The sequence below is a fragment of the Vidua chalybeata genome, chromosome 16, assembly GCF_026979565.1.
Source record: "Vidua chalybeata isolate OUT-0048 chromosome 16, bVidCha1 merged haplotype, whole genome shotgun sequence".
Classification (NCBI taxonomy): domain Eukaryota; kingdom Metazoa; phylum Chordata; class Aves; order Passeriformes; family Viduidae; genus Vidua; species Vidua chalybeata.
The window spans coordinates 8,587,452-8,612,573 of NC_071545.1; the positions used below are offsets into that span (position 1 = coordinate 8,587,452).

The 25,122-nt window shown below is 41.5% G+C and overlaps 1 protein-coding gene across 5 annotated transcripts; it reads left to right on the forward strand.

The window, feature by feature from the left end:
• The first annotated feature begins 1,328 nt into the window (after nucleotides 1-1,328).
• TMC5 (transmembrane channel like 5) lies at nucleotides 1,329-24,617 on the forward strand. 5 transcript variants are annotated; one of them, XM_053957510.1, is made up of 23 exons: nucleotides 1,329-1,363; nucleotides 9,057-9,218; nucleotides 9,762-9,946; nucleotides 10,325-10,429; nucleotides 11,140-11,232; nucleotides 11,955-12,054; nucleotides 12,624-12,705; nucleotides 13,020-13,268; nucleotides 13,413-13,564; nucleotides 14,098-14,239; nucleotides 14,784-14,939; nucleotides 15,455-15,621; nucleotides 16,252-16,330; nucleotides 16,641-16,738; nucleotides 18,391-18,486; nucleotides 19,076-19,151; nucleotides 19,747-19,880; nucleotides 21,047-21,220; nucleotides 21,615-21,693; nucleotides 22,018-22,110; nucleotides 23,169-23,261; nucleotides 23,555-23,600; nucleotides 24,158-24,617. In XM_053957510.1, the coding sequence occupies exons 2-23, from the start codon at nucleotides 9,145-9,147 to the stop codon at nucleotides 24,277-24,279; spliced, it is 2,595 nt and encodes an 864-aa protein (XP_053813485.1). In that variant the 5' UTR covers nucleotides 1,329-1,363; nucleotides 9,057-9,144; the 3' UTR covers nucleotides 24,280-24,617. The 5 variants fall into 5 exon arrangements, with proteins under 5 accessions (XP_053813485.1, XP_053813483.1, XP_053813482.1 ...); XM_053957508.1 differs by lacking the exon at nucleotides 1,329-1,363 and adding an exon at nucleotides 1,731-1,762; XM_053957507.1 differs by lacking the exon at nucleotides 1,329-1,363 and adding an exon at nucleotides 1,986-2,178.
• The last annotated feature ends 505 nt before the right edge of the window (nucleotides 24,618-25,122 follow it).

A 25,122-nucleotide genomic window follows, 5' to 3' on the forward strand; every position in this document is an offset into this window, starting at 1 on the left:
ATTCAGGGAAGTTGTGAGTGATTGCTTTAATTTTTGGGGGATCTCATGTTTGACTACTCTGGTACCTTGTGCTGTGGCCTGTGCATCGTGCAGGCAGCTCCAGGTCAGTACAGGGGATCTGCAGACAGGTCCTCTTGAGCCATGCCAGGAATGTTGCTTAGGGCAAAACCTAATCTTAAAGCAGCATTAGAAAACTTCACTTAAGTCTATGCAGAATGTGTCTGGTACAGGATAAACACGTTTTACCGAGTTCAGGAGCTGGAAAAGCACTAGTCATTTGGTAAAAGTCAGCAGTTACACCAGCACAGCTTCTGAACACAGAGCAGATTGATTTATTTATTACCAGTTCCCCGCTGGCATTAGTCTGCAGGCTGACAGGGGTATTTTTCATCTGTTTGCATTTTTAGTCTTGCTGACCAGAGAAGTTACTTAGGAATAGTTGGTAGAAGTTTTAAGATGTGTGGCTTTCTGGGGAAATAAAATATGCCAAAAAGGCGTAAGAAGTTATATCAACACAGAAGCAGCTGAGGGTCTATAATCTATACAGTATTAGCAAAAAGGAAAAAGGCAGGCCACAGGTCTGGGACAGCAGAGCCAGTCTTTTCCTTACCCTGTTTGCTGCTTTGTCTGTGCCTATCCCACTGGTGGCTGTTTGGCCTCTCGTTCAGTTTGAAGATGCTCCTGCTCCAAAGCATTGGCCTTTGGGAAGGGCCCTGGGAATACCCTGGCAGTGCCTGTGGTGTGCTGGGTGTGCTGGGGTATCCCTGAGTCCAGCTGCAGGGGAGTGAGTGAAGGTGAGGCAGGCATCCCTGCTAAGCTGCTTTGGGATAGAAATTCATGTCAGAAGCACAACTGCAGCACTTTGTTGGCTTCTCTGTGTTGCACCCTGCCTGATGCTCAGCTGGAGCTTTGTCCAATCTGTAGTTTTTCATACATCTGCATGAAATGGGAAGAAGAAGGGAAAGGAGAAAGGCGAGAAAAATCAGTATCTCTGTGTCAGACTAAAGCAGAAGTTCCTTCTGGTCCATACAGTACAGGAAGGGCTGGAATTAAACTCCCTGTCCAGGAACTGTGGATTATGCTAGAGAGCATATGCTAGAGTTCACTAGAGTGAACTAATTTTTCACCCTTAGAGGAGCCTTCCTTTAATTCAAGTAAAAATATGTGAGGAAAGATCGTCCTACAAATGATTATTCCAGGGATAAAGGTAATGCATCCTGTGTCTGACAACTGTTTCTCTCTGTCCTTTTATTGCGGTGTTGTTGCTATCCCAGGCCAAAAGCAAGCATGTTTAAATTCGTGGGAGAAGGAGAGTGAACGTCTTGGAGCTCAAACAGAAACATAGCAACGTGTTGAACGCTAGGTAACAGCAAAGAACTCCGTGGAGTTGTTTTTCTGTCTCTTGAGCTGTACAAGCAGGACCTCAGCTCCCCTTTCCGGGGGAGCGTTTCCCCGCACAGCCCGTTTGGAGGGAAGGGAAGGGAAGGGAAGGGAAGGGAAGGGAAGGGAAGGGAAGGGAAGGGAAGGGAAGGGAAGGGAAGGGAAGGGAAGGGAAGGGAAGGGAAGGGAGGGAAGGGAAGGGAAGGGAAGGGAAGGAAGGGAAGGGAAGGGAAGGGAAGGGAAGGGAAGCCGGCGGCCACAGCGGGTCCCCCGACGCGGGGATCGAAGGCGGGGAGGGGCGGCCGGCGGGGCGGGGCGGCGGCACCTGGAGCGGGAGAGCCGGGGCCGGGCAGCCTCTCCCGGCGGCCAGCCAGGGAGCGAGGTAAGCGGCTGCGAGGGCAACTCCGGGGCTCTGCGTCCTGGAGAGGCTGGGCAGGGCCGGGGGCTGTAGCGGGCAGCGCTAGCGGCAGGGTCCGAGCGGGGCCGCGCCACGGCGGGGCTGCAGGGCGGATTCTCCGCGCAGCGGAGCGGGAGGAGCCACCGCAGCCCTGACAGGTGGCTGCCGTTTGCAAACGGCTGCTGCTCATTTAGAATGATGGAACCGTAAGGGTCGGGCTGTGGGCATGTCAGGGGTGTACTCGGCTTCTGCTCGCTGCGAGGTGAATAACCGCCCAGAGCTTGGTGTCAGCCCTGCTGCACGAACGGCACCTCGCAGCTTTATCGCACGTAGGTCACATCCGAGCTTCCTCTGCCTTCAGCTGGAAGGTCCCATGGGAGAACCAGCCACATTTCCCTGAGGTATTTAGTCAGTGTGTCACTCTTCCATCTGAGGTGTGGCACCAGCCTGGCTGGGATCACAGCCTAGAGCGTGGCATTTCTCTTCGGTGTAGGTTGCGTGTTGGTGTCTGCTAGCTAGTGAATGGATGTGGCACTGAATTTTCCAAGTAGTGGGCTATGAGGTTTTTGTATTACAATAGGTAACGGGAATTTGTATTAAATAGATGGGGAAAATCTCGGGCTTCAGTATTCGTGTTCTTTCTGGCCCTTCACTCTGTCACTCCCTCAAAACACACAGATTTACTATTTAAACTACAAAGGCTAAAACGTTTCTATGCAGAATACTTAATGTACATCTAAAAGCCAAATCTTCATGTCCTGGATTTTATTGCTAAGCTGCTGTCATTAGTAATGCTCTGTTAGTAAAGCAAACCTGCAAGCAGTGGCACTGCACGGGAGCTGCACTGACTTCTGCTTCCCCTGCCTGAGTGTCACCACTGTGTCCTGTGCCAGCCCTGCGACCCGCGGCAGCCTGGTCCTGCTCTGTGTGGCAGAAGCAGCCGGTCTGTGGCTCCAGAGCCACGTTCAAGGTGTGATAGTTTGCGGGTGATAGTCCCTGCCCGTGCGACACAGCCCTAGTGCAGGATCAGGGGAGGGGAGCAGCGGGCTGCAGGTGATAAGGAGTGCAATTGAAACAGCACTTCTGCTGGGCTGGTAGGTCAATACTCCACCCAAAGCAATTAATCTCTAACTTTTTTGAGGTGTTTCTTTTAGTTATGGGTTTAGTCTTCTGGTGCTTTTTGTTTTGTTGGTTGTTTTTTCCCCCAGAGTAAGTTTGTCAGAAGGAATTCTACCCTGGAAAGCGATGAAGTGCTGTGGTGGTGTGATATGGCTGTATGGGCACATATAAGAGGAACTGGAACTTTACAGCGGTTCCTCTTCACATATTGGTGAAAAAGTCTCTAAATGCCGCTTGTATAGACCATAGGTTGTGTATGTTCATTGTAGAATACACCCTTAACATGCTAGTAGGCTACATTGGATTTTAATGGAGCTGCATTTTGTCTGGAAAATTAAAAAGTATTCAGTTTATGTGAAATTATTTGTCAAAAAATTTGAAAACCGCATATAAGGATTTTGACAAAACCAGTTCTCTTCTTTTGACTGGTTCCCCCTAGAAATGTTCTAGTTTCTTGGTATTCCCAATATTCTGACAGGTAAACTTTGTTTTCTCTCAGGGTCCTGTTAAATGCTGCTTGTGCAAATAGTAACAGGACAACAATATTCATAACAGGAAGTTTAGCCAGAAATTACAAACAGAACAATGTCCTTTATCAGTCCAAGATCCTTGAGTGTATGCAAACCTGTGTTTATTATCCAAAATGATGATATGTGTAGTCTTCATCAGCTTTTCCGCTTGAACTGTGAATGATACACCTGTAACTGATACTGCTCATTAAAGTACCATTTGCAGGTTGCAAGTGAAGAGGTATCTATTGCAAGTGCAGAATAAAAAGAGCTTTCTTTTATGGCTTTCTTTCAGTCAGAACTGTTCTAGTAATTAGTATCTTCTAATAGACCTGATGCTGTTGTCTACCTTTCCACTGAAAGCAGAAAATTAATTCTAACCAGGTACTCACTTCCTTTTTGTAAGCAGTTATTTCCTTCAAATACAAGTAGCTGGTAATGTTGGTTAATAGACTTTAAAAACTTGTTTTGCAAAGTAAGATTTAGTCCTACTAAAAGCAGAGAGCGTGACAGTCTGCAATTTGGAAGTTTAGTCACAAGACTGACTTGCACTGATATGAAATGATTCTTGCTTCAGCCGTTTTTTCCCCATAATGGTCACAGTATGAGCTAGGTAATGTTTTTCAGCGGTTCAAGAAATAATGTAGAATTCTGTTTCTTATTCTCTAAACCTGCCTCTTTCTGCCAGGTATGCTGTTTTTGCTCTTCAGCTCTCTCTTTCTACTTTTAGTAGTTATATATCTCAGTGCTTTTGATTTTCCCAATGAATTAAGTTTTCCCTTGTGGTCAGAGTTAGAAGAATAAAAGCAACAAAGCAGCAAACCCAGAGAGCTGCTCTCAAAGGAGCCTTCAGGTAAAGGATTAAATCATTCAAAGTCATTGTCATGTGTACTTCAGTCCACAGGAATTGTGTCTGTGGGGCCTTTTGGGTGGAGAAGCAGGGATCTGTGTGGTAGATTAGGGAGAGTACTATGAATTTCGCAGAATTAATGAAGTATTTGAACTTTTATCCACTCCCTTTATGCAAAAACTGTATGTGCCTCCACTTAATAACACGTTACTGGACACTAAAATTTAACTACATATGGTAACGATTTTCTAGGTGTTTCTGGGGCATGTTTATAATGCAGGTTTCTAAACTCAGGTGAAGAAGTAGAAACCTCTGAGACACTGCATACACAAAGTAGCTGGCAGTCCTTCCCCAAAAACCTTATCTAAGCAACCACAGGTGATAAGAAGGATTTAACTTGCAAAGAAATTGAACACGATGAAAATACTGTAGTATTACTAGACTAGGTGCAGAAAAATGGATAAAGAGTAAATAAGGAGCAGAGATGATACTGAGGAACAGCTGGAGGCAAACAGACACTTTTCTGCTTCCTTCTGCCTGGCTGCTCTCTGGACTCCACTCTTACAGGAACAGTGAGGGATAGGCAGAGCGGGATCTGGATCCTGGTAGGTCCATTGCACTGTAAGAGTAGGAAGTAAATCCATTTGGGGTCCAGACCCAACAAGCTGTTGGGAGAGACAGCAGCATGGTGGCTGTGAGGGGGATGCTGCCACTCTGTCTTCCCAATTTGTTTATCTCTCCCTATGCAATAGTAAGCGAGTCTTTAGTGCTGCTGCATGTCATCTGTTGCTGGGAAGATCTCTTGTAGCAGAGGCACAATTCAGATTGCTTAAATTGAATTCAAGGAGTAAAATAGCAGAGTAGATGTTGATTCCTGTAATGGACCCTGCTGATCTCAATAAAACCACAAAGGGAGGCCTGTAAGAGGTGGTGTTTGTTGGTGCTGGTTGAGTACTTTGGCAAGATGCAGTAAAGATAAGTGACTTTTGCTTCCGTGTATGATTCACACTGGTTCCATTGCTAATACATCATTTAGAGATGAGGTTTTCTCCAGTGTAGTGTTTGATTAGTGTCAATACACAGGCCCTTGAGATTTTCTGAGAGGCTTTCCTGGTCTGTTGCAAAAGTGTTGAAACTGTTGGGACTGAGACAGTGGAAGAGTAGTGATCAGTACTGGAACCCAGCTGCTGATGCAGAATGTAAAACTCTGGCTTGTCTCTCAGACTCACTTTTGGCCTCCAGAAATCAGTCTGGTTCTTTATCATCATGGACATGTGTGGAACATGTTAAACAGGACAGGCATTCATTAATAAAACTTGGGTAACACTGAAGCCCTGTGTAGTCATACCCTACAAAACCAAATTATCTTTATGGAAATAGAGCAATTTCAGCCCTCCAAATCACTTCTTCCATGAGTTCTATTGCCTTCATTCAACGTTATTAAGTTATCTGTGATGTAGTTCTGGAATTCCCTGTTTTTATTCCAATTCAAGATGTGTGCAAATAGGATTTACTTAATTAAATATTTTTTTACTAAGGGATTACAGGTAAAGAGCTTGAAGGTCTAAGTGGCTTTTCTGAAACTTGATGTCAGGACAAAGTGCTATTTTGGCAAGACATTAATGTTTGTTTTATTATATTCTACATGAGAATTAGTGTCTATAGCAGAGCATTACCTGCAAAGGAAGGGATTAAACTAATCTGGAATATTTTGTCAAGGTTGTTGATCTGTGACTTGAAGGCATTTTTCTGGGAGAAGTTATTTTCTGGAAGTTATTTTTCTGGGAGATGATTCAGAAGTATGAGTCTGCACTGCTTGGAGTTTCCTGGTCTATATCATTACAGGGTTGAACGATTTAAGTGGAAAGCACCTGCCCTCCACAGATCTTCTAACTTATTTACATATCAATGTTCATTAAATCCACTGATCTTAAATGCTTCTGTACTCCAGAGAAGGTGCACAGGATTTGTTTGTTTCAGCAAGATAAGTTGCTTGCTGAAATCCAAAAACATAACCCACAAGTGGATGCAAAGGGAAGATTTGTCAAGATCCCACTTTCGGTCTTTCACAAATAACCCCTGTCCTCCAGCTATATTTTTTTTCCTTCTAAATAAATTTTTAAAGGGGAAACTTAAGTCTAAATGTCCTATGTTTTCCTGGAGCTATGGTTTGCTGCATTCCATCATAGGGTGAAAAGAGGAAAGAGATGGTTTAGTTGAGCATTAGCTGAGATGGTTTAATTTGATAATTACCTGCTTTGGGTTCTTTCTTTGGGTGAGCTATGACTTGTCAGAAATGTGTAAACTGCCAGATTTGAATTTGCCTCGGCATATGTGGAAAATTTACTTCAAGTCATTAAAATCTTGTGAGTAGAGAAAAAACCTGTATTTTCAGATGCTGGGCTCAGTGTTAGACTGTAAATGTCCCTGTGGATTTTCACAGTGATCCTGGCATGCAGTGCATCATAAGACTCAAAGAAAATAAAGTGGATAATGCCAGAACCAACAGAGAATCTATATCTTGGGCTTTTTTGAGTTTCTGAGGGAGCCTTTATGGATAAGCCTCGAGGTCTCTCAAATGCCTAAGAGAAAGAAATACTGGATAGATTTTCCATCTAGGCTGATCTGTTTCTTCTGGTTGGTTGATGTCAGCAAGTTGGTTGAGATGGATGGCTGATGTTTTCTGCCAGTTTGCTTCTGGGTAATGCTGCACAACCCATACACTTCCATCAAAATGTCTGTGCTCTCTACAGCTCCAGTGAAGACCAGGCAGGTTGGCAAACTGTTTAGATCAGTGCTCAGCTTTCCAGCTGCCTTGCTGGCAAGCTTCCCAGCTTTTCAGATAGCTGAGTCCGAGAGAGTTGGGTTCCTGGGAAACCAGTTTAAAAAAAACAGAAAAATGTAATTTTGCACACTCTTCAAAGAGAATTGTCTCAGAATTTTCTTCCCCTGAGAAAGGAATGTTTCCCTCTTCAGCTTTTCATTGCAGTTTGAAATATAAACCACATTTATAGGGGATGTTTAGTTTTCCAAGCAAGTCTTTGCAGAAGACCACAATAATCTTTTTCAAGAATAATTTCCATGCTTTTTAATAGAATATAGGGGCAGAATGTACTAATTCCTGAAGGGTTTGTACAGAAGTTCAGATATATTCTGAGCTAGTTCTCAAAAGACCACTAAGAGCAAAGTGGTTCCTGTTAAAGGAAATCTACCTCTTCAGGAGATTTAAGCTTCTCATGACTTCTAAGTAAGAACCTTGGATTCAAGGGGTGTTTATTAAGTTTTTTTGGAGATGAGGAAAGAGGGCTCTGCTAACTACTCTTATGCTTTCATGAGAATCTCACTCTGGCAGTGTGACATTGTCACCTGAAGAAACACAAGTGTCACTTAGGAGAGACAACTTATGGTTTCTTTTTGGCAGCAATCCCACCCCGTTGTTTGCAGAAGCAGGGGTGATGCACTGTGTGTTCCCATTGCCTGGTGTGCTTTTACTGGATGTGTGGAGTACCTGGGCCTCAGAGCACACTTCCTCATGCTGTAATCAAAGTGTAATCAGTGTTGTAATTAAAATGTAGGACTTTGAATTCAGTCAATCCATCGTGTTTATAAGCATAACTCTGCAAGTCAGGGTGCAAAACCTGGGCATTGTTTTACAACTACATCACACTGCAAGATTTTAGACTGTGTTCCAAACTCTTAAGGCATGTAAATGACACAATAGTAATTTAAGAGCTTCTTTTGCAGAATAAGATTTGGAAAAGCCCTCAGAGACTAGATGCTTTATAATTACCCATTTTGAAGATACTTTTCATGTAATACTTCCTTTGCTGCACTAAAAATCACAAATAAAATCCACTGCAAATGAAAATGTTTGTTGAGACTCTATTGTTAAATGAGATTCAGCTCTGCTTTTCTAGGAATGGAGCTGAAATAAAAATAGGATCCGCTGGGTTTTACCAGCTATGCCCTTTATAGTTTATTTTTCCTTTCCCTGCTGTGGAATTGCTTTCCAGCTTAGGAAACTTGCATGGTGCCTTTGAGAAGAAATGTTAAAAATAGTTTGCTTTTTTTATTTTCAGTACGATTTTTGATTAATTGCAAGAACTGCCTGCTTAATTTGGGTTCTCTTTTACTAATGTAACATTCCTTTTTTACTTGCTCATGAGGACTCCAATTCAATAAATTCCAACTAAGTCTGGCTTGTTTAAGATTAAAATGGAGCATTCTGTGAGAAATCTAAAACCAGGCCTATTTAAAGGATTGAGGCATTAAACCATCAGAAGAGCCCTCATTAAGAATGAGTCTCTAGATATTGTCAGCCCTGTACAAAGGCACGGTCCCACAGGTTCCTTATTCACAGCTAAGGCTTAGAGAGGCACTGCTAGCAAGGAACAGAGCAGGCTTCACCTCCTTTTTCGTTTTGGAAATGTAGTTAAATTTTTTGGGAAAATTTGTGCATTTGGCTTTTGCTGTTTAAGGAGGAGAGAGAGAGAACTTTATTTTTTTTCTTAATGTTTTGACATGCTTCTAAAGCGTGGCCTCATTAGTGTTGGGAAAACTAATGTGGCACTGCAGTTCTGTAGGTTTGGAGAGAGTTAACTATAGAGAAATACGAGTTCCTGTTTGACCTGCAATTTCTGGTGGACCCCAATTTCCCAATGGTCAGGTGATGAAGTTACAACCACTGCTGATTTATACTGTTTCATGTTATTTGTTAGTAGAATAGCAGAATCTTCTGAGTTGCTAAAATGGAGTTCCTTCCTTTTAATTTTTATGCCATCTGCATCTGTTTTATAATCAGGTCTGTAATCAGTCTTCCTTTTAACATATTAATGAAGCAGTAGAGACAAAAATAAGGAAGGTTTCATCCTTCAAACCAAGGACTTATCATGTCTTATCATTACAATGAAGCCTTTGAAAATCCAGACTACCACTTCTCAGAGACATTGGAAATTGATAGAAGGTGAGTTTATTTAATTTTACCCTGTGACTGTGCCATAAGAAATATTCATTTATATGCAGAAGGTACTTCTTCTCTGAGGTTTTAATTTGTGGATTTATTTTAATCCCTCCTTTATGCTTTCATTCTCAGACAAATTTTAAAAACTGTTACCAGGAAGGCAGCATTCAAAGGAGATAGTATGTTTACTTTTTTCATTTTGGCTAGATTTTAGTTAAATGTATTTATGGCATCATGTTGTACATATTTTTTAGTTAGAGTAATTTTCACAATGGGATATAACCTTGGACATCCTTGTTTTCCAGGCAGGTATTCCTGTTTAGTTAGAGTCTAAGCTAACTTCAAAAAGAAAATTTTAGCCTTCTTAATTAATTTTATGACCAAATCAGAATTATGTTGTTGAAGTTCTAGATACAAAATATCTCTCAGTATCATAGTTTGTTTTATAATGTACTCAAATTTGATGATAATAGGTAGCAGATTATTCAGGATACCTATTGAGGGTTTTTATGACAGTCAGGATTTTCTTTTTTATTGCTTACACAGGGGGAGTTCTCAAAGGAATCGATTCTCTCACCAAACCCCTTATGATTCATCTCTGCATGGTTCCTATGGAGAACACAGAGGCAGGGAGCAGAACTACCCTGTGGCCATCCCAATGGCTTCCCTGGGGCCTGGCTCTGACTACAGCCAGGATTTACCCAGAACAGGTGCATATGGAAATTTCACAGGTATGTAATTTCTCATGGGACCAGCTTAGAGAATCCCTGGAACAAATAACAGTTGGCTCTGTCCCGAGGGAGTCCTGCTGCTCTGCAAAGCTCAACTCTGTAAATATTTTTAGCTTTTTGGTTTTTTAAGCGGTTAATGTGTTTTATTAGCAAATCCATGGATTGTTTTATTAACAGAACAATAAATATTGTCTTGTATGGAGTGAGTAAGTTGTTGAGTACTGGGATGTACATTGGACTGGAATATGGGAATTTTGTTGAGGGAATATGTTGCTGTGTTGGCACTAGATCTGTATTTTGTCATAGGCTTGGCAGTCTGTGTCTGTAAATAACCCATAGCAGTTTGCAACTTTGTGTAACTCTGATCTCCTTCAACAGACAGTCTTTCCTTTGAGCCTGAGCCAGAAGAGACTTACACCCCCTATTCTACCTTCCATGTGCTGGATTATCCCTACACTCATGGAATTTCCAGTGGATCAGAAGGTAAGGGTTGTGGTGCATCACAATACTGCATGTCAATCTCGCCCTCCATAAAATAATACTGATAAATGTTTTAAAGCCTTCTTGTTCAGGCATGAATATCTTCACATAATAAAAGGGGTCATAAACAGGGTCCTTCCACATCAGAGGGCTGAGCTCCACACTGGGATGTGACACTGGGAATGGCCATTATCTTGCTGGGAAGGCCAGGCAAGGAAAGCTGTGGCTAAACTCATCTGTGCCATGGCTGGAAGGCAGATGCTTTTATGGAGTGTAGTCACCTGTTTGAAGAAGTGGATGAAAGGAGGTGGAGAGAGCAGCTGAACTTTGGCCCCAGGGAAATGGGAGTTTGGCACATATAACTTATTCAGCATGATGGAGTGTGATTCTGAAATGATCCTCCTGGAGGCTGGGGAAGGATTTTTAAAGAAAGGCCTGGTCTTCTAGGAAGAAAGTCTTGAATAATGAATGTGTGCATTTGTGAATGGGTTAGATGGAGTTCTCTATGACATCTGAAGACTGGGCTCAGTTCTCTTTCCCAGCATTTATCTGAAAAAGTGCTTGTGCTTGTCAAAGACAACCAGGAAAGAAGTGAGTGGGGGAGTGTGTTTGCATGAAGTTGGTGAGATTGAAGTGCAGACTTTTAACTTGTTCTTGTGAAAGTGAAATTTGAATTTCTGAAGTCAAATTGTCAGGACATGTATGTTATTCAGACAGCTTCATTCGGAGACGCAACCGAAGACCACCTGATGAGATCTTCATGACTTCTTCCAGCACGTTTGAAACAGATCCAGTGTGCAGTGAAGGTAGGGGTTTAGATAAGGGGTTCAGTATTTGACAGTGTCTTGTACAAGGATGGAGTGGTGGATGCTGCTCTGTTTCTCACCAGAACTGCATGTGCAGCCGTTCTGTGATTATGGGGACAGCTTAGGTTTGTGTTATGGTAGTGATTAATCTTCTATGCTCTCCTAACACACTCAAATCCCATGATAAATGAAATGCAGTGCAGTATGAAGGTGTTAAATTGTAGAAAGAAATGCTAAGCTCTTTATTAGAATTTGTTTGACCAGCTAATAGGTTGCTTTCAGCCACTGTGTCTGGAATTAGCATCAAATTCCAACTATGCAGAAGCAGCCTGATTGTCAGGTCAGAGAGGTGTGTCTGTGGCACTAACATCAACTAAAATTACAGAAGAAATAAAGCCAAAGTTTAGCTTTCAAGTCAATATATAGCATCACAGAAGTCTTACTATCAAACAGTGATCAAGCAATGGACCAGAATCTTGGAGCTGTGTGAGTATTTTATTTTCCTTTTTATTGCAGCTCTTTCTATGAACATTATTGGACTACTTGCACCTCATTTAGAGTTTTGTGGGAGCTGAAGATATTCTGGGCAATATTATTAAGTCTCAGCCTGCACACCTTGTAGCAGTGTAAATGGGGGATGTTGTTATATCCATTTCTGGTTGTGTATAAAAATTACTGTATTCTTATTCCCAAATTTTGTTTTTTGCATGGGTTTGATGCAGAGGAAGATTTAGTTGGAAGTCTTGCAAGTATGTCCACCAATGAAAGGATTAAAGCAATCCAGAAGATGCCAGAGACCATGAGAAAAAAGAGAGAGATCAGGTAAAAATAAAAGTTTATCTGTTTGGTTTAAAAAACGTTTACTTCTGGCAACATGTAGCTATCAATTATGGGGGTTTGCTATTTGCTGCACTTTGGTTTGCTACTTTATGACAAAGTACTTTTTAATGCACTTCTAAAAAGTTAATGTCTTGCAAGAGAAAATAATTTAACAATAGAGATAAGAAGAATCTGTCATGGTAATATAAAACAGAATATCAAGGTCCTGAGATTTATTTATAAATGATGACCTGAGATTTATTTTCAAAGGAAACTTGGATGTTGTGAGAAGAGACCACATGATCTCAAACATCCTTTTGTCTCCTCACAAAATATATTTAAATTCTGCTGCCAGTGTGAGTTAGTGGAAGGGTTAGAACATGCTGTCCCAGCAGGGACAGGAGCCAAGGTATCAGCTAATATAAAATGAACCAGTAAGAGCATCTCCATGTTGTAATAATTCTGTTCATGTGCACAGGATTGAAACTGTATTTGCAGCATCTTCTTTGGCTTCTTGATTCAATTACAATTCATACTATAATGCTTGTCACCCCTGCCCTGCTCTTCCACAGAAACAAAGTTCTTAAAGAAATAACAAAAAAATCAAGGCATCGTGGTGCTCAGTGTACACAGTGTCTGCAGGGAGCAGCAGTGGTAAGTGCCAAAGACTTCTGTCAGTCACAACAGAGCAAACCACTCTAGCTGCAGTGGTACACTGTCTCCTGAGCAATCTGGTGTCTTGCCTCATGTTATCAAAGATCCAGTTAATTGCTGCAGTGTTCATTAGCAATGACTTGTCTGCAGGAGCACTTAGGAACACCAGTCCACCATCTTTTGGTGCATGGAGTGGGGCAAATCCATTCTTAACATTGAAATGAAACAGTAACATTAAAACGTGAAGCTCTATTATGTGAAATTGAGTCCTGTTTGCCTGGTGAGATTCATCTCTGTCCTCTTTTTCCCTTCAGTCATTTCGGCGATTCGGAAATACACTTTCAGAATATTTTCACCAACTGCGGCTGTGGCACAAGACTCTGAAGATCATTGGTGCTGAGTTTGGAACAAGTGTGCTTTCTTACTTTGTTTTCTTGAAGTGGCTGCTAAATTTGAACATCTTCTCATTCCTCATAAACTTTGGTTTCATCACAATTCCTCAGTTTCTTGCAGCAGAACCAAATAACCTTTCATTCACGGGCCTGGAGCTGTTCACTGGAGCTGTAAGTATTTAAATTTAATCACACCTGTGATTTCATGATAAGGAATAGGACAGCTTCCACCTCCAGTAATTTGCCTTCAGATGATGATGCTTTCCACCATGGAGGTGACAGCAAATAATCTGAATTATGTCCTTGTCTTTTCAGGGTTATTTTCAACAAACAGTGCTCTACTATGGCTTTTACACCAATGCTACAATCAGTAAAGTGGAGAATGGTCCATCTTACAACATGCAGCTGGCCTATATTTTCACTGTTGGAATATATTTTGTCATCTGTTTTCTTATCTTGTTGTTCAGGTAAACTGACTGTGAATTCCTATTTCTCTTGTATTAAGTGGAAAATAGCCACACAATTAAAAACCCCATCCTGTCAACAGTTAGAAGTAGTAATTACTTGAGTATGTTTCCATAAGTCCTTATTTACAGGTGTAGAGTTTAAGTAGAAATTTCTGCTCAAAAGACAGTCTTCAGGAATCAAACCTTTATTACAGAAATTAAAAATAACTGCAAAATAGTGAAGGACATACAGAGAATCCCACTTAAAACTGGGAATATTGTGATCCTCTTTTGTAAGCTGTTGCTCCTAACATTGTTTCTTATTGATGTGGCCTTCCAGAGGTAAAGATTGTCAGCAACAATCTTGAGATGGAAATGCTAGAGTTTCTTACATTAAAGTTTATTTTCTACACTGTTGTATGTGACATGCTCTGACATAGGTCCAATAAACTTAGGATGCCATGGAAAAGCTGACAAATCTCCCTCCTTGCCCTGCTGTACAGTCTTGATGAATTTGCCTGTTACACATCTGACCAATTTAATTTTCATTGCAGCATGGCAAAATTCTTCTCCAGGAACATTAACCCTCAGACATTCTCTGTGAATGCCAGCAAGCTGCTCTGCACTTGGGACTTCAATATAACTAATGAAAAAGCTGTGAAACTGCAACAAAAGAATCTCCACACACAAATAAAGGTACAAACCACAAGAGGTACAAAACTAATGTGCATGACTCATTCTGTTAGAGACTTCATTGTGCATACAAGTTTGTGTGTGCACATACAAGTCTCTGGCAGAGTGATACAAGTGTGCTAGTCCTGTGCCTGAGAGATTTAAATCTTCCTGACTTCCTGAGTTTCATTTGTTCTGAGCTCCTGGCATTGGCTTAACTGCTTGTTTTCCTTTTCTCATGAAGCTACATATAAATATTTGTATGCTTCTGTTCTATTGAACGAGTCTCTGTGACTATTAAATATTTACCATACGGAGTATTTATTCAGGTTTTTCTCCTTCCTGCTATTTAAATATTTTAAACAAAAGGCAGGCTGGAAATATTGTCTGTGAAACTTCACTTCTAGAATAGGAACACAAAGTTGCCCCATAAATGTTCCTAGGATATTACTTTGCTCATCTTCTAGAACAATAATCTTTCATTCAGGTTCTCTGGTAGTGCCTTGAAACAAGTTTTGCCTTCTGCTGTTGACTAAGAACTTCTTCATTAGGAATTGTTTCTTTGCAGGAAGGGCTCACTGAAGTCAACAAAGAAGTTCAAAATTTTTCTGCGATGGAGAGAGTTGTTCGTATTGCTACTCATCTTCTTGCTTGGCTTGCTTCCCTGGGAACAGCAGTAGCTGCTTGTGCTGGTGTTTACTTCCTCTCCATTAATAACCTCGAGGTAAGGCCAGAATTTGCATTTTTCTACATAGACATTTCACACTGAGTGTGTGCACTGGTCTGTTCACTACGAGGAGCACAGGGAAGCAGAGCTGTTGTTGCTGCCAGAGCACACACAAATTCTGCTGGGCCTGAAGAGCTGCTTTGCAAGGCATGCCCCACTGGGCACTATGGCAAGAGTGAGGGACCTGAGGGGTGTGAGCAAATGGTCAGCTTGGGGACAGTGCATCTGGTGATCTGGGGAGAAACAACAAGAAGCAGCCCCAGCAAGATGTGCCCCTTCTTCCCCAGGAGCTGCATTTGAGCTGGGGCTCCCATCCTTGGTACACATATAATTTAGGGGAAGGGGAGAGGGTCACTGTGCTGCTGCTCATGGGCCCCTAAAACATGACAGTCTCTAACCTGAGAACATACAGGGAGGTGAGCCTGGGGGCTTCCCTGTGGACACACCTTGAGGCAGCATTTTGGTTAAGGCTCTAAGTTTGGGTTGTTTCATTATGTTTTTTCCTCTCTTAGCTGTTTATGAAAGGGTATAGAAATGATCTAGAGAGCCAAACTGCCATGTTGGTGCTACCTGTGATTGTATCTCTCTTCAACACATTGATTCCATTCTTCTTCTCCTGGCTTGGGCACCTGGAGAAGTTTCAGACTCCTGGACAGCACATATATGTCACTATTACCAGGTATTTTTTGCTGCCACCTCTTGGTGCTTTTGGCCTGAAGCTGAGTTCTTTTCAGTACAAAGCTGTGTCTGGGTGGTGTGGGGGCAATAGGGAGCTATGGAGGAGAATTAATCTTCTCCAAAAGCTTCTGTTTACTCTTGCCATCATGACCTTTTGTCTTTCCTGAGCTTCTGGGGTGTTATATCTCAGCATGAGGATGAGGAATGGTTTCCCTCCCAGCTGGGTACACTAAGACACTGGGCTTTTAGCATTCCTTGATGACCCCTGGGCTGTTGGCCCCTCCCCAGGAAAGGAAAGGAAGTAGAGAGAGGACTGAGGTCATCTCACTTAAAAACAGATGCCTGGAATTTACCCTGCCTAAGCCCTGGTGTCCCTCAGCCCTCCCTCCCCTGAGGAGCCCCCACACCCAGCCAGCAGGCTGTTAAGCAGATGTCGTGCCAAGGTTGTCATGCCCAGCTCCCCTTCTGCCAGGACAATAGAACAATGGCACAGCTGAGCTCCCAGGAGAGCTCCTGTTAGTCCTGGCACTCTGCAGTGCCAAGAGGAGGTAAAAAAGTGTAACCAGTGGTCATCACTCCCTCCAGGTATGGACCAGCTGTTGGTGCAGTTACTATTACTTCTTCTTTTTAGAAATACCATCCTAAAAATGTCAATTGTTGGAATACTGTGCTACTACTGGCTTAACATCGTGGCTACCTCAGAGTCACAGGTAAAGTTTCAAAACCACAAATCTCTGACTTGCAGTGCCAGGTTAGGAACCCTAACAATTTTTATTAGCAACTTGAGGGAAATCAACTGTAGGAAAAAATGAATGGCCCAGCTCAAGTCTCAGCTGGATGGCAGCATTGTTCACTGAGAAGTCAACTATGATTTGCCAGGCTGCTAGAATATATTGGATCAAGATTTCAGATCTTTGATCAAGTTTCAGATGCCCAAGCATTTGGGAACAATGTTTAAATAGCATAATTTTTAACTTCTAGTATGATTGTGTTTTTTTTTTTTTCTTCTATTTCTTAAAGTGCTGGGAAACTTTGGTTGGCCAAGATATTTATCGTCTTGTTCTAGTTGACTTCATATTTTGTTTGCTTGGCTCTTTCTTTGGGGAGTTCTTACGAAGGTGAGTACTACTTTTCTAATCTTCTTTTCATTCATTAACCAAAGATATGATGTGTTTTCTCCACGTGAGAAAAGGAAAGCAGCACTTTTCCAGCAGAAGTATGGCTGTGGGACTACTGAAGTTTCCTTAATTTTCCCTACCAGGCAGAGTCTCTGTGTATATTGCTGTTCCTCCTTAGAAGGAGGTCAATGTGTCCTTTTTCCCTTTGGAGATGGAAACACATGCAGGGAGGAAGCCACATTCTACTCTCACAGGTTTCCTGAGACTGAGGTGACAACCAGCTGTCTCAAGCACAAATCCATCTTCTCTGCATAAGCACTGGCACACTGTTGCCTTTCCTTGCTGTACCCATTGTGATTTTTTTCCCTCTTAGTTATGCCACTATGTTCACAAGTTTAAAATCTGATTTTATCAGTCTTATTAAGCATATAATGACCTCAAAGGTAGAGGTCTCCAGCATGATAAATGAGAAAGTATTGTGGACTGGATGTAAGGAAAAAGTAATTTACTTCTGACATCTGTTGTGTGAACCTTCTTAGTGCCAAACATTGCTTATGGCTTAGGCAGTATTAAGTGCTTGCCAGCTCTACAGAGCATTTAGATCCCTGGCCATACTTTTGTGTAGGAGATCCATTGTTTGCTCTCTGCTCATGATTTGAACAAGACTGGTTTACAAGGTAGGGCTTTGTTAAATTTTTCTTAAATTTATACAAGACAATGTTGAGAAGCTCTTGAAGACTTTTCCTCCACTGCTCTTGCCAGTGTACTTTAATCCTCCTGTTCTTTTTGTGTTCAGTAGGAAAACACCCCCCAGCAAAAAGTCACAGAACTAAAACTGCACTGTCAGCTGTGATGAATGTTAGGCCTCCCGTAAGCTGGGCAAAAGCACCTGATGTAGGCATGTGAAAGGTTCAAAGTACAATTGCTTGTATTTAATATTTTGTGCTCAGAGTAGCCTCCTGAAAGCCCAGCTCTATTGATGATGCAGTTGATAAGGTGGTATCAAGATGTGATAGTTACCAAAATCTTTATTGCTCTTGCCACGGCAAGCAAAAAACTGAGTCTCCCCAGCTCAGGAAAAATGAGGTGACTAAAAGGGATTGTTGGTCCTCAGTAGGAGTCCTCTCAGTACTTGCTTACGTCTCTGTTTCAGTTCCTTGCAAGCTCAGTTAGTTTGAAGTAGGATGTATTTGAGGGTACATTATCAGTGTACAAATTTCATTCTTTTTTTATTGACACTGAAAATTCTCAGGACCTGAAAAGCTGTTACAGTTTTGTTCTGAGGTCCCTTGACATTTCAGCTGCTTAAGCACAAGGATACTTGTGCTTAAAGTAACAAGTAGTTACTGTAGTACAGATATGTACTGATACAGTAAGGAAACAGTTGGTTTTCTGTTTCAGTTGGGTGAAATATATACTAGGTCTTACTTCAACCCTGCTTTGTTTTACAGGATTTTTTTTTTGCCAAATTGATTCATTTTTGCTGTGCTGTCTAATGAACAAGCTGTGGCTGCTTTCCATGATGCTAATTCAGCCTCTAAATAATTTGTCACTGATGCTTGTTTTCAGAAGGTCATTTACAGGGATTTCTACAGAGGACTTTGTCATTTAGCAAATGCTGTTGTGCTGTAGTTTTTTGTTTCCTCCCCCAGAATTATTGGAACTACAGTCTGCATGAACCTAGGGCTGCCAGAATTTGATATTGGACGAAATGTTTTAGATTTGATCTATGCACAGACTTTGACCTGGTAAGTGTTAAATTTACAGCCAAAACTTCATTTGCATGTAGAATTATCATGGAAAAATTCTTATTCTGATGTTTGTGGGTGTTTCCCAGAAAGAACAGGATAAATAACTGGGAGATGAGCTGTTCAGTGCCTTTGGTAAGGACTGTGACTTGCCAAGGTAATCATGTGGGCAGTAACAATAACTTCAGTCAGTAGTTTACCTGGTGGCCACCTGGTCTGGGAGAAACCTGAGAGGTTCCTGCAGGAATATCCTGGAGTTTTGTTTACTTCCTCAATGGGATGATGTTCTTGTTGAAATAGTCTCAGTATTAAAAGCTGGAAAAGATGCCTTATTTCCAAGAATGAGGATGTTACTCCAGTTATAAGAGGGTTCTGCAGATCAATACATAGATATGTGTGTTTGAAATTGCATCATTTCCAAGGTGGACTTACTGCTAGAGGATCAAGGGTAACAAAATCACATTTCCAACTAATCCCACACTGTCTGTTTATGAAGTTATTGTGGTATTTTTCTGCTTTCAATGCACTGAGAACTGAATGGTGAATAGTGAAGATGTAACTTTTTTCTCCTATAAATCCTTCCTTGCAGGATTGGTATCCTGTTCTCACCTCTGTTGCCTGGTATCCAGATGATAGCATTTTTTATAGTATTTTTTGTGAAGAAGGTAACAAACTTTATATGTATTCATATAAATAATAAAGTAGTAAAATTAAAGGCTGGAGAACTACCAGTGGACAAGTGCATATGTCAATATAGACATTCAGCCTGTGGCTGTGACTTTGGCCTCTCAGTTACTCCCCAGCAACTCCTCCCAGTGAAGTCATCTAGGTGTAGGCAGGGTGATTCAGCTAAAGAGCATGGTGGAAATGTCTTCTTTTCAGAATTCTTTGTCTCAGTCGTATGGCCAGATGGTAAGTTGTTTGTTAAGTAATTAAGCAGTTTGTAGTGTTAAATGTAGAAGAACAAAGCTGTAGGTAGAAAGATGGATTCAAATTTCCCTGAACCATGAGTTTGCATATACTACAGAAGCAAACTCTACCCAGCAGACTTCTGAAGAGCCCATTCAGAACCTCATTTTGCCTCTTACTAATTTAAGACTATATTCTTGAAGTTTTCTAAAACGACACTATATCAAATTCACATAAAAGTTGTTCTTGGAAACTTTTGATAGATGCTATTTCAGCAATTTCAGTGGGATTGACTTAAACCGAGTTGAAGTGGCAGGTAACAGCATTGCAAATACCTTCATCTCTTTAAAGGTCAGTCTGATAAGGAACTGCCAGCCCCCTCGCAAAGTCTGGAGAACTGCTCAAATGATGACATCCTTCATTTTCCTGCTGTTTTGTCCTTCCTTCCTTGGAGTCCTGTCTGTCATTGGAGTCACTGTCTGGAGGTATGGAAGATCACTGGCATTCAGGCCTACTCAGTTATGCTGTGTGACCTGACACCAGGCAGAGACTCTGCATTTCACTATAAAAGAAGTTTCTATTAACTGCTTGTGGAGGTTTCAGGTGTTCATGAGATGTTCTGTATTCTGAAAACAAGACTTGCTCTGTGAGCTTGCGAGAATGTGGCTCACTGAGTAACTTGTCCCATGAGAAAGTGGGAGGAGAAACAATGCTATTATTATTATTAAATGCTATTTAAATGCATCAAATTTTACTGTTCCTCCTCTTAAAAAAGTTTTTGTGACCAAGTCCTAGTTCCTAGCTTACTTATAGAATAGGTGATTCTGGGTCTGAAGTAGAGAAACACCTGGGAAAGCTCAGTTGAGGTCAGCTTCTGGATTATTCCTGAACTTCAGAGGCTCTTTGTGCAGGCAGTGCTGACCCTGTAGTAATGCATCCAGGTTGTTACCTGGATACTTGTTGTATTTTAAAGCTGCTTTGGTTTGTGTGTGTTACTCTGGTCACAGGAAGGAGGGCAGCATGGATACACTTTTCTCTTGACAATAGTCAGCAGCATGATTTTGGTATTTAGGGAGACAGGTGGCTACACATGAAACCAGATGGGATGAAAGCTATCAGAGCTATCATTTCCAGATGGCAAGTGGGAATTTCAGACTGTCTGGAGTGGTTCAGTTTCAAAGCAAACACTTTCCTATTTCAGTCTACCCGAAAATGTTAATTCTTATAATGGGCTCTCTGATTTTACCACCTTCTGTTGTTACTGAAGATCTGCAGTGACTCATGTCCCTGAAGGCAAGGTGAAATGATTTCACCTTGTGGTGAAGTGTTAAAAAAATCCAGTTTTTCAATTTCCTGTAGCATTTGCTGCAGTGATTGACATGTTGTATTTATGTCAAGATTGTGCTTACAGGGCTTGGTGCTGATCCATAGCAGCAAGGATCATGTCTCACTGCATAGTCTGGGGTGGGCATTTCATGGCTGGAGAGGGACACAAGTTAAAAATTAAATACAGATCGTGGAAGTACCCTGGGAATCCAAAGACAGTAGAGGGCTATAGAAAACTGAGGAGCATCTTGATGTACAAAATCACAGTATTAACTAATTCACTGGTTAACATATGAAGTAAGAAGCTGTTTTTTCACACTCTCAGGTTAAAACCTTCAGAAGAATGTGGTCCTTTCAGAGGTTTGTCTTCTATGTATGCTGCAGTCGATGAGTGGATACAAATACTGGAAAGTTACACTGCCTCGAAATGGGTAGCGTGGATCTACCATAATTTAATTTCAAGCGAACTTTTCTTCTTCATCCTGTCTAGTATTTTACTGTAAGTATCTGCTAATGAAAAGAACCAGAAAAAGGCCTTAAGTGGAAAAAACTGGCAACAACAGAGTCATTCTGTGTTATTTGGTTATCTGAAATGCAACTTGTATTGTTGACTCAATTAAATGTACCTCTCATCTTGAATACAAGTCCATAAATTTTTGGGTCTTTTCCAAAAGAATGTTTTAAGCAATTTCATGCATTTGCCATGTTTTAGGAAAATCCATGTGTTTGCCATTCTTTGTGTAATTGTACACATCTATTTTCTCTGTGTGTGTGTACAGAGATGTGTGTATATATGTCTTTTAATGGGTTAAAATGAACAAGATACATTTCTATCTAGACACTGACTAGAATAAAGTGCTTATATGATGGACCTTTTGTTTTGTTTTGTTTAGAATTATTACTTATCTTTACTGGCAAATAATACAAGGAAGAAAGACCATGACCGAACTCTTACGTAAGCAAATTAATAATGTAAGTTTGGCTTTCATTTGTATAATTTGGCTTCTATGTTGATTGTCTCATCCAGCTTTGTGGGGCTGTGACCTGTTTTTCCTATAACTGTGTGTAGTAGAAGGGTGGGAGCCCTTCCCCATGGGAGTTGCAGGGAAATGTAACTAACAAATAGAGTTGTAGCAAAAGAATTTTATCTTAAATATGTGCTGCTGCAGCTCCCTCTGTAGACAGACTATTTTAGAATAGAAGGAATTATTTTGGTCACTGGTTACTTACAGGCCTTGAGACTCTCAAGGATAGTGAATGCATTCCAGCTAATGATCAAATATGTCTTGACTACAGGCAGGAAAAGATAAGATATTTCTGCTCAAAAAGCTACGAGCACTGCAAAGAGCAAAGCGAAGCTTGTCTGCACTGGGAGGAAGAGGCCAGCAGGTCAGTCTGACTGCTCAGCTTCTGCTGTTTAATGACTTGGTACAGGTCCATGGGGCTCCTCCAGCTGTGCAAACAGGCTGCTGGTTTGGGAAAAGGTTGTACTTAAAGCTTCATCTGAATGTTTCCTACTTAACTCCAAAAGGATGCTGTCAAAGTTCCCTAACTATTTGTTCCAGGCTGGAATTCAATCTGGATATAGAAAAGTCCTCACCCTCATCAGATATAATTTATGGTTATGAAACTTCAAGAAAACATTCCTGATGTTCATGTGCAGTGATGGTCACCAAAGGGTTTGGTCACACTTGAACCTTGCCTAGGCTAAGGAGGAGGCTGACTTCTGCCCAGCAATGGATTTCCTTAGGGGGTTGTGATTTGTGGTCATTTTCAGCTGAGGTAAAACTGAGTGCTTTGACCTAACCCCATTTAAAATCCCATACAACACTGATAACTAAACTTGAATTTATTTTTCAAGGCAGTCCTGTGCGCTGAGACATCAATCTAGTGTTAAAATGTGGACATATAGGTGCTGCCTGGTGTTTTTATTTGGGTAAATAACTCAAGGTGTAAAATCTCCTTGACCTAAATACTGATAGAGAAAAAGTGTTTGGTAGGTTCCTCTCCTTCCTCCAAAAAAACCAAATCCCCCTGTATGACTGGCTATCATTAAAATGATTACAGAAATAAAAACCCAAATATGGACAATATTTGATATTGAACTGTTGTTGACTATACATACGTGTGTGGTAATACAAATAAATATTGACTGTAAAGAGGTAAACTGAATATGAAGGGACATTTTCTATGTGCTGGGGATTTTCAAACAACATGTGCCCGTGTTGAGTGTCACGAGTGGGACTCCTGAGAGGGAGATTTGGTCACCTACCAAGTGTGGACATTCTTGTAGTTTTTAAGGTCAGATTTCAGAAGGAGATGCCAGAATGATCTCATTGTGGATTTAGTAGAAAGGCCATCTCCCTGAGACAAGGAGGATGATCCGTGCACACACTCACAGCTGGAAGCCAGATCACAGACTGCTGATGCTAAATACTGTTTTTCAGAGAAGTGCCTCTTCATCCAGGCAACCTGCCCAGGAGGTGCCAGGCTACCCAGAAAGAGCATTTGACAGAAACCAAAACACATCCTACAATGAGGTGAGATGGCCAAAAGAGGGAAATGTAGATTCCCCTACATAGAATCTGGGGTGTGGCATAGGTGATAGGTGTATGTGTAGCAAAGTCCTGTATGCATGGAAATAACTTTAAAGATTAACTTGAACAGATATAAAAATGTGATCAGAATAGCTATTGAACACTCATAATCACAAACCTGCTCAAGACTTGGAGAGTGTAGTTTTGCTACAGATAACTGATATCTTTTCAAATACAAGATAACACACATGGGAGGGAAATCATGACCTAAATCTGCTTGTAAATTTTGTTTTCAGCATCCCTTTTCTGTTGAGATCTCAAGCAGCAGTGACTCTCCACCAGGTAAGCAACTAAGATGAAACACAGAAAGCTCTTAAAAATTCAGCTCAGTAAAAATGTTTGATGTACAGACATAGTGTGTGACAGCTGAATGTCAGGGACACAGCATTTTAGCATCTTGTGTAACGAGAAAACAAAACGACTGGGCTTGTAGGGTAAATTTTTTCTACAGGTTGTGCTTTTTGGTAACTTGTTCTGGTGTTGGTGGTGACTTCTAAAGACTGACTACCAGCTTCTGCGTACTAGATTGAAATTCCTGGGTAAATGAGCCCTTTTGTCTTATGGGAGCACCCAACCAATAGGCAAGAACTTTAAATCCTTTAGAAACAGACTACACATCTTGGAGTGAGTCTCAGAAAAGGTTACTAATGCTGTAGCGTCCCTAGAACATCATCACACTTAGAGTAAAATAAGGCTATGGGATCTTGCGTGGTAGTCTGAGCTTCCATGTAACTTCATTGCAAAAACTGGACAGAAGAGATCCCTAGAGAGCACGGGGCGCTGTGGCGGGGGTGGCTGCCCAGCAGCGCAGTTGACGCCGTTTGCCTTGTGCCGAGCAGGCCGGGAGCCCAGCCCGCCCCGCCGCAGCCCCGGCGCGTCCCGGGCCCTGGCGCTCGCCCTGCGCGCTCGGGAAGCGGCGCTGCGGCAGGACGGCGACGGCAGCGGGGGAGTTCAGCCCTGAGCGCGCACGGACAGCGCCAGTGAAGGCACTGCCTGCAGGAAGCAATCCTCTCTCGCACTAATGACTAAAAGAATCTCTCAAACATCTTGTTTACGTCTAAAGGGAAGAAAAAATAGAAGAACAGGTTGCAAAATGTGTCGGGACTTCGGTTTTTTACTGTGATGGGCAATATCCACCTGCTGGGGTTGTTTTACAGCAGTGGCATTTGGTGACAGCCTTCCCCCAGGACTGGCATCACCTCGATGCAGTAAGGCTCCCTCCACAGCTGACCACGTGTTGTTGACTAAATATAAGGAAACTTGTGCCTAACTGTAAATAAAAGTTGTGTTTTAGAAATATTTTTCTAACAGTTATATTGCTTTATCTGTTTTATCAGCTTTTATCTGATGTACTGGTCAAATAAACAGAAGTATATTAAAATGCAGTTGTTTTTAATGACTGAGACAATGCAATGGCTGTGAATTAACTTGTGTGAACTGGGTTCATTTTTCTGAGCCATTTTTAGTTTATTACAGTCACTGAAAAGCAGCTTTGATAAAGCCATCAGAACTAAGAGTGACTACTTATCGAATTCTCATTTGTGTAAAACTATTGCTTATAAACTGAAAGTTTACATGCCTTTTCCTCTAAAGGATTGATTGGAAGTAACACAACTAAGACTTGATTTTTATCATACACGACTGTGAGCTTTGCTACAGCTTCTTTTTATTCAAGGCTACAACTTTGCCAGCACCGTGATAATTTTTTTTTGTTTAGCTCATTTTCTACTTGTGCCTGCTTTTTTCCTCCCTTGTTGCTCTGGGAAGAGACACATCTTTTCATCTGGCTCATAATTTAGGCTAA

Excerpts from the sequence above, each read along its gene's own strand:
- TMC5 (XM_053957510.1), top strand. The coding sequence starts at position 9,145 with ATGTCTTATCATTACAATGAAGCCTTTGAAAATCCAGACTACCACTTC. Across the intron at positions 9,219-9,761 it reads ACATTGGAAATTGATAGAAG|GGGGAGTTCTCAAAGGAATC; the intron begins GTGAGTTTATTT and ends TTGCTTACACAG. Across the intron at positions 12,706-13,019 it reads GTCTGCAGGGAGCAGCAGTG|TCATTTCGGCGATTCGGAAA; the intron begins GTAAGTGCCAAA and ends TTTTCCCTTCAG.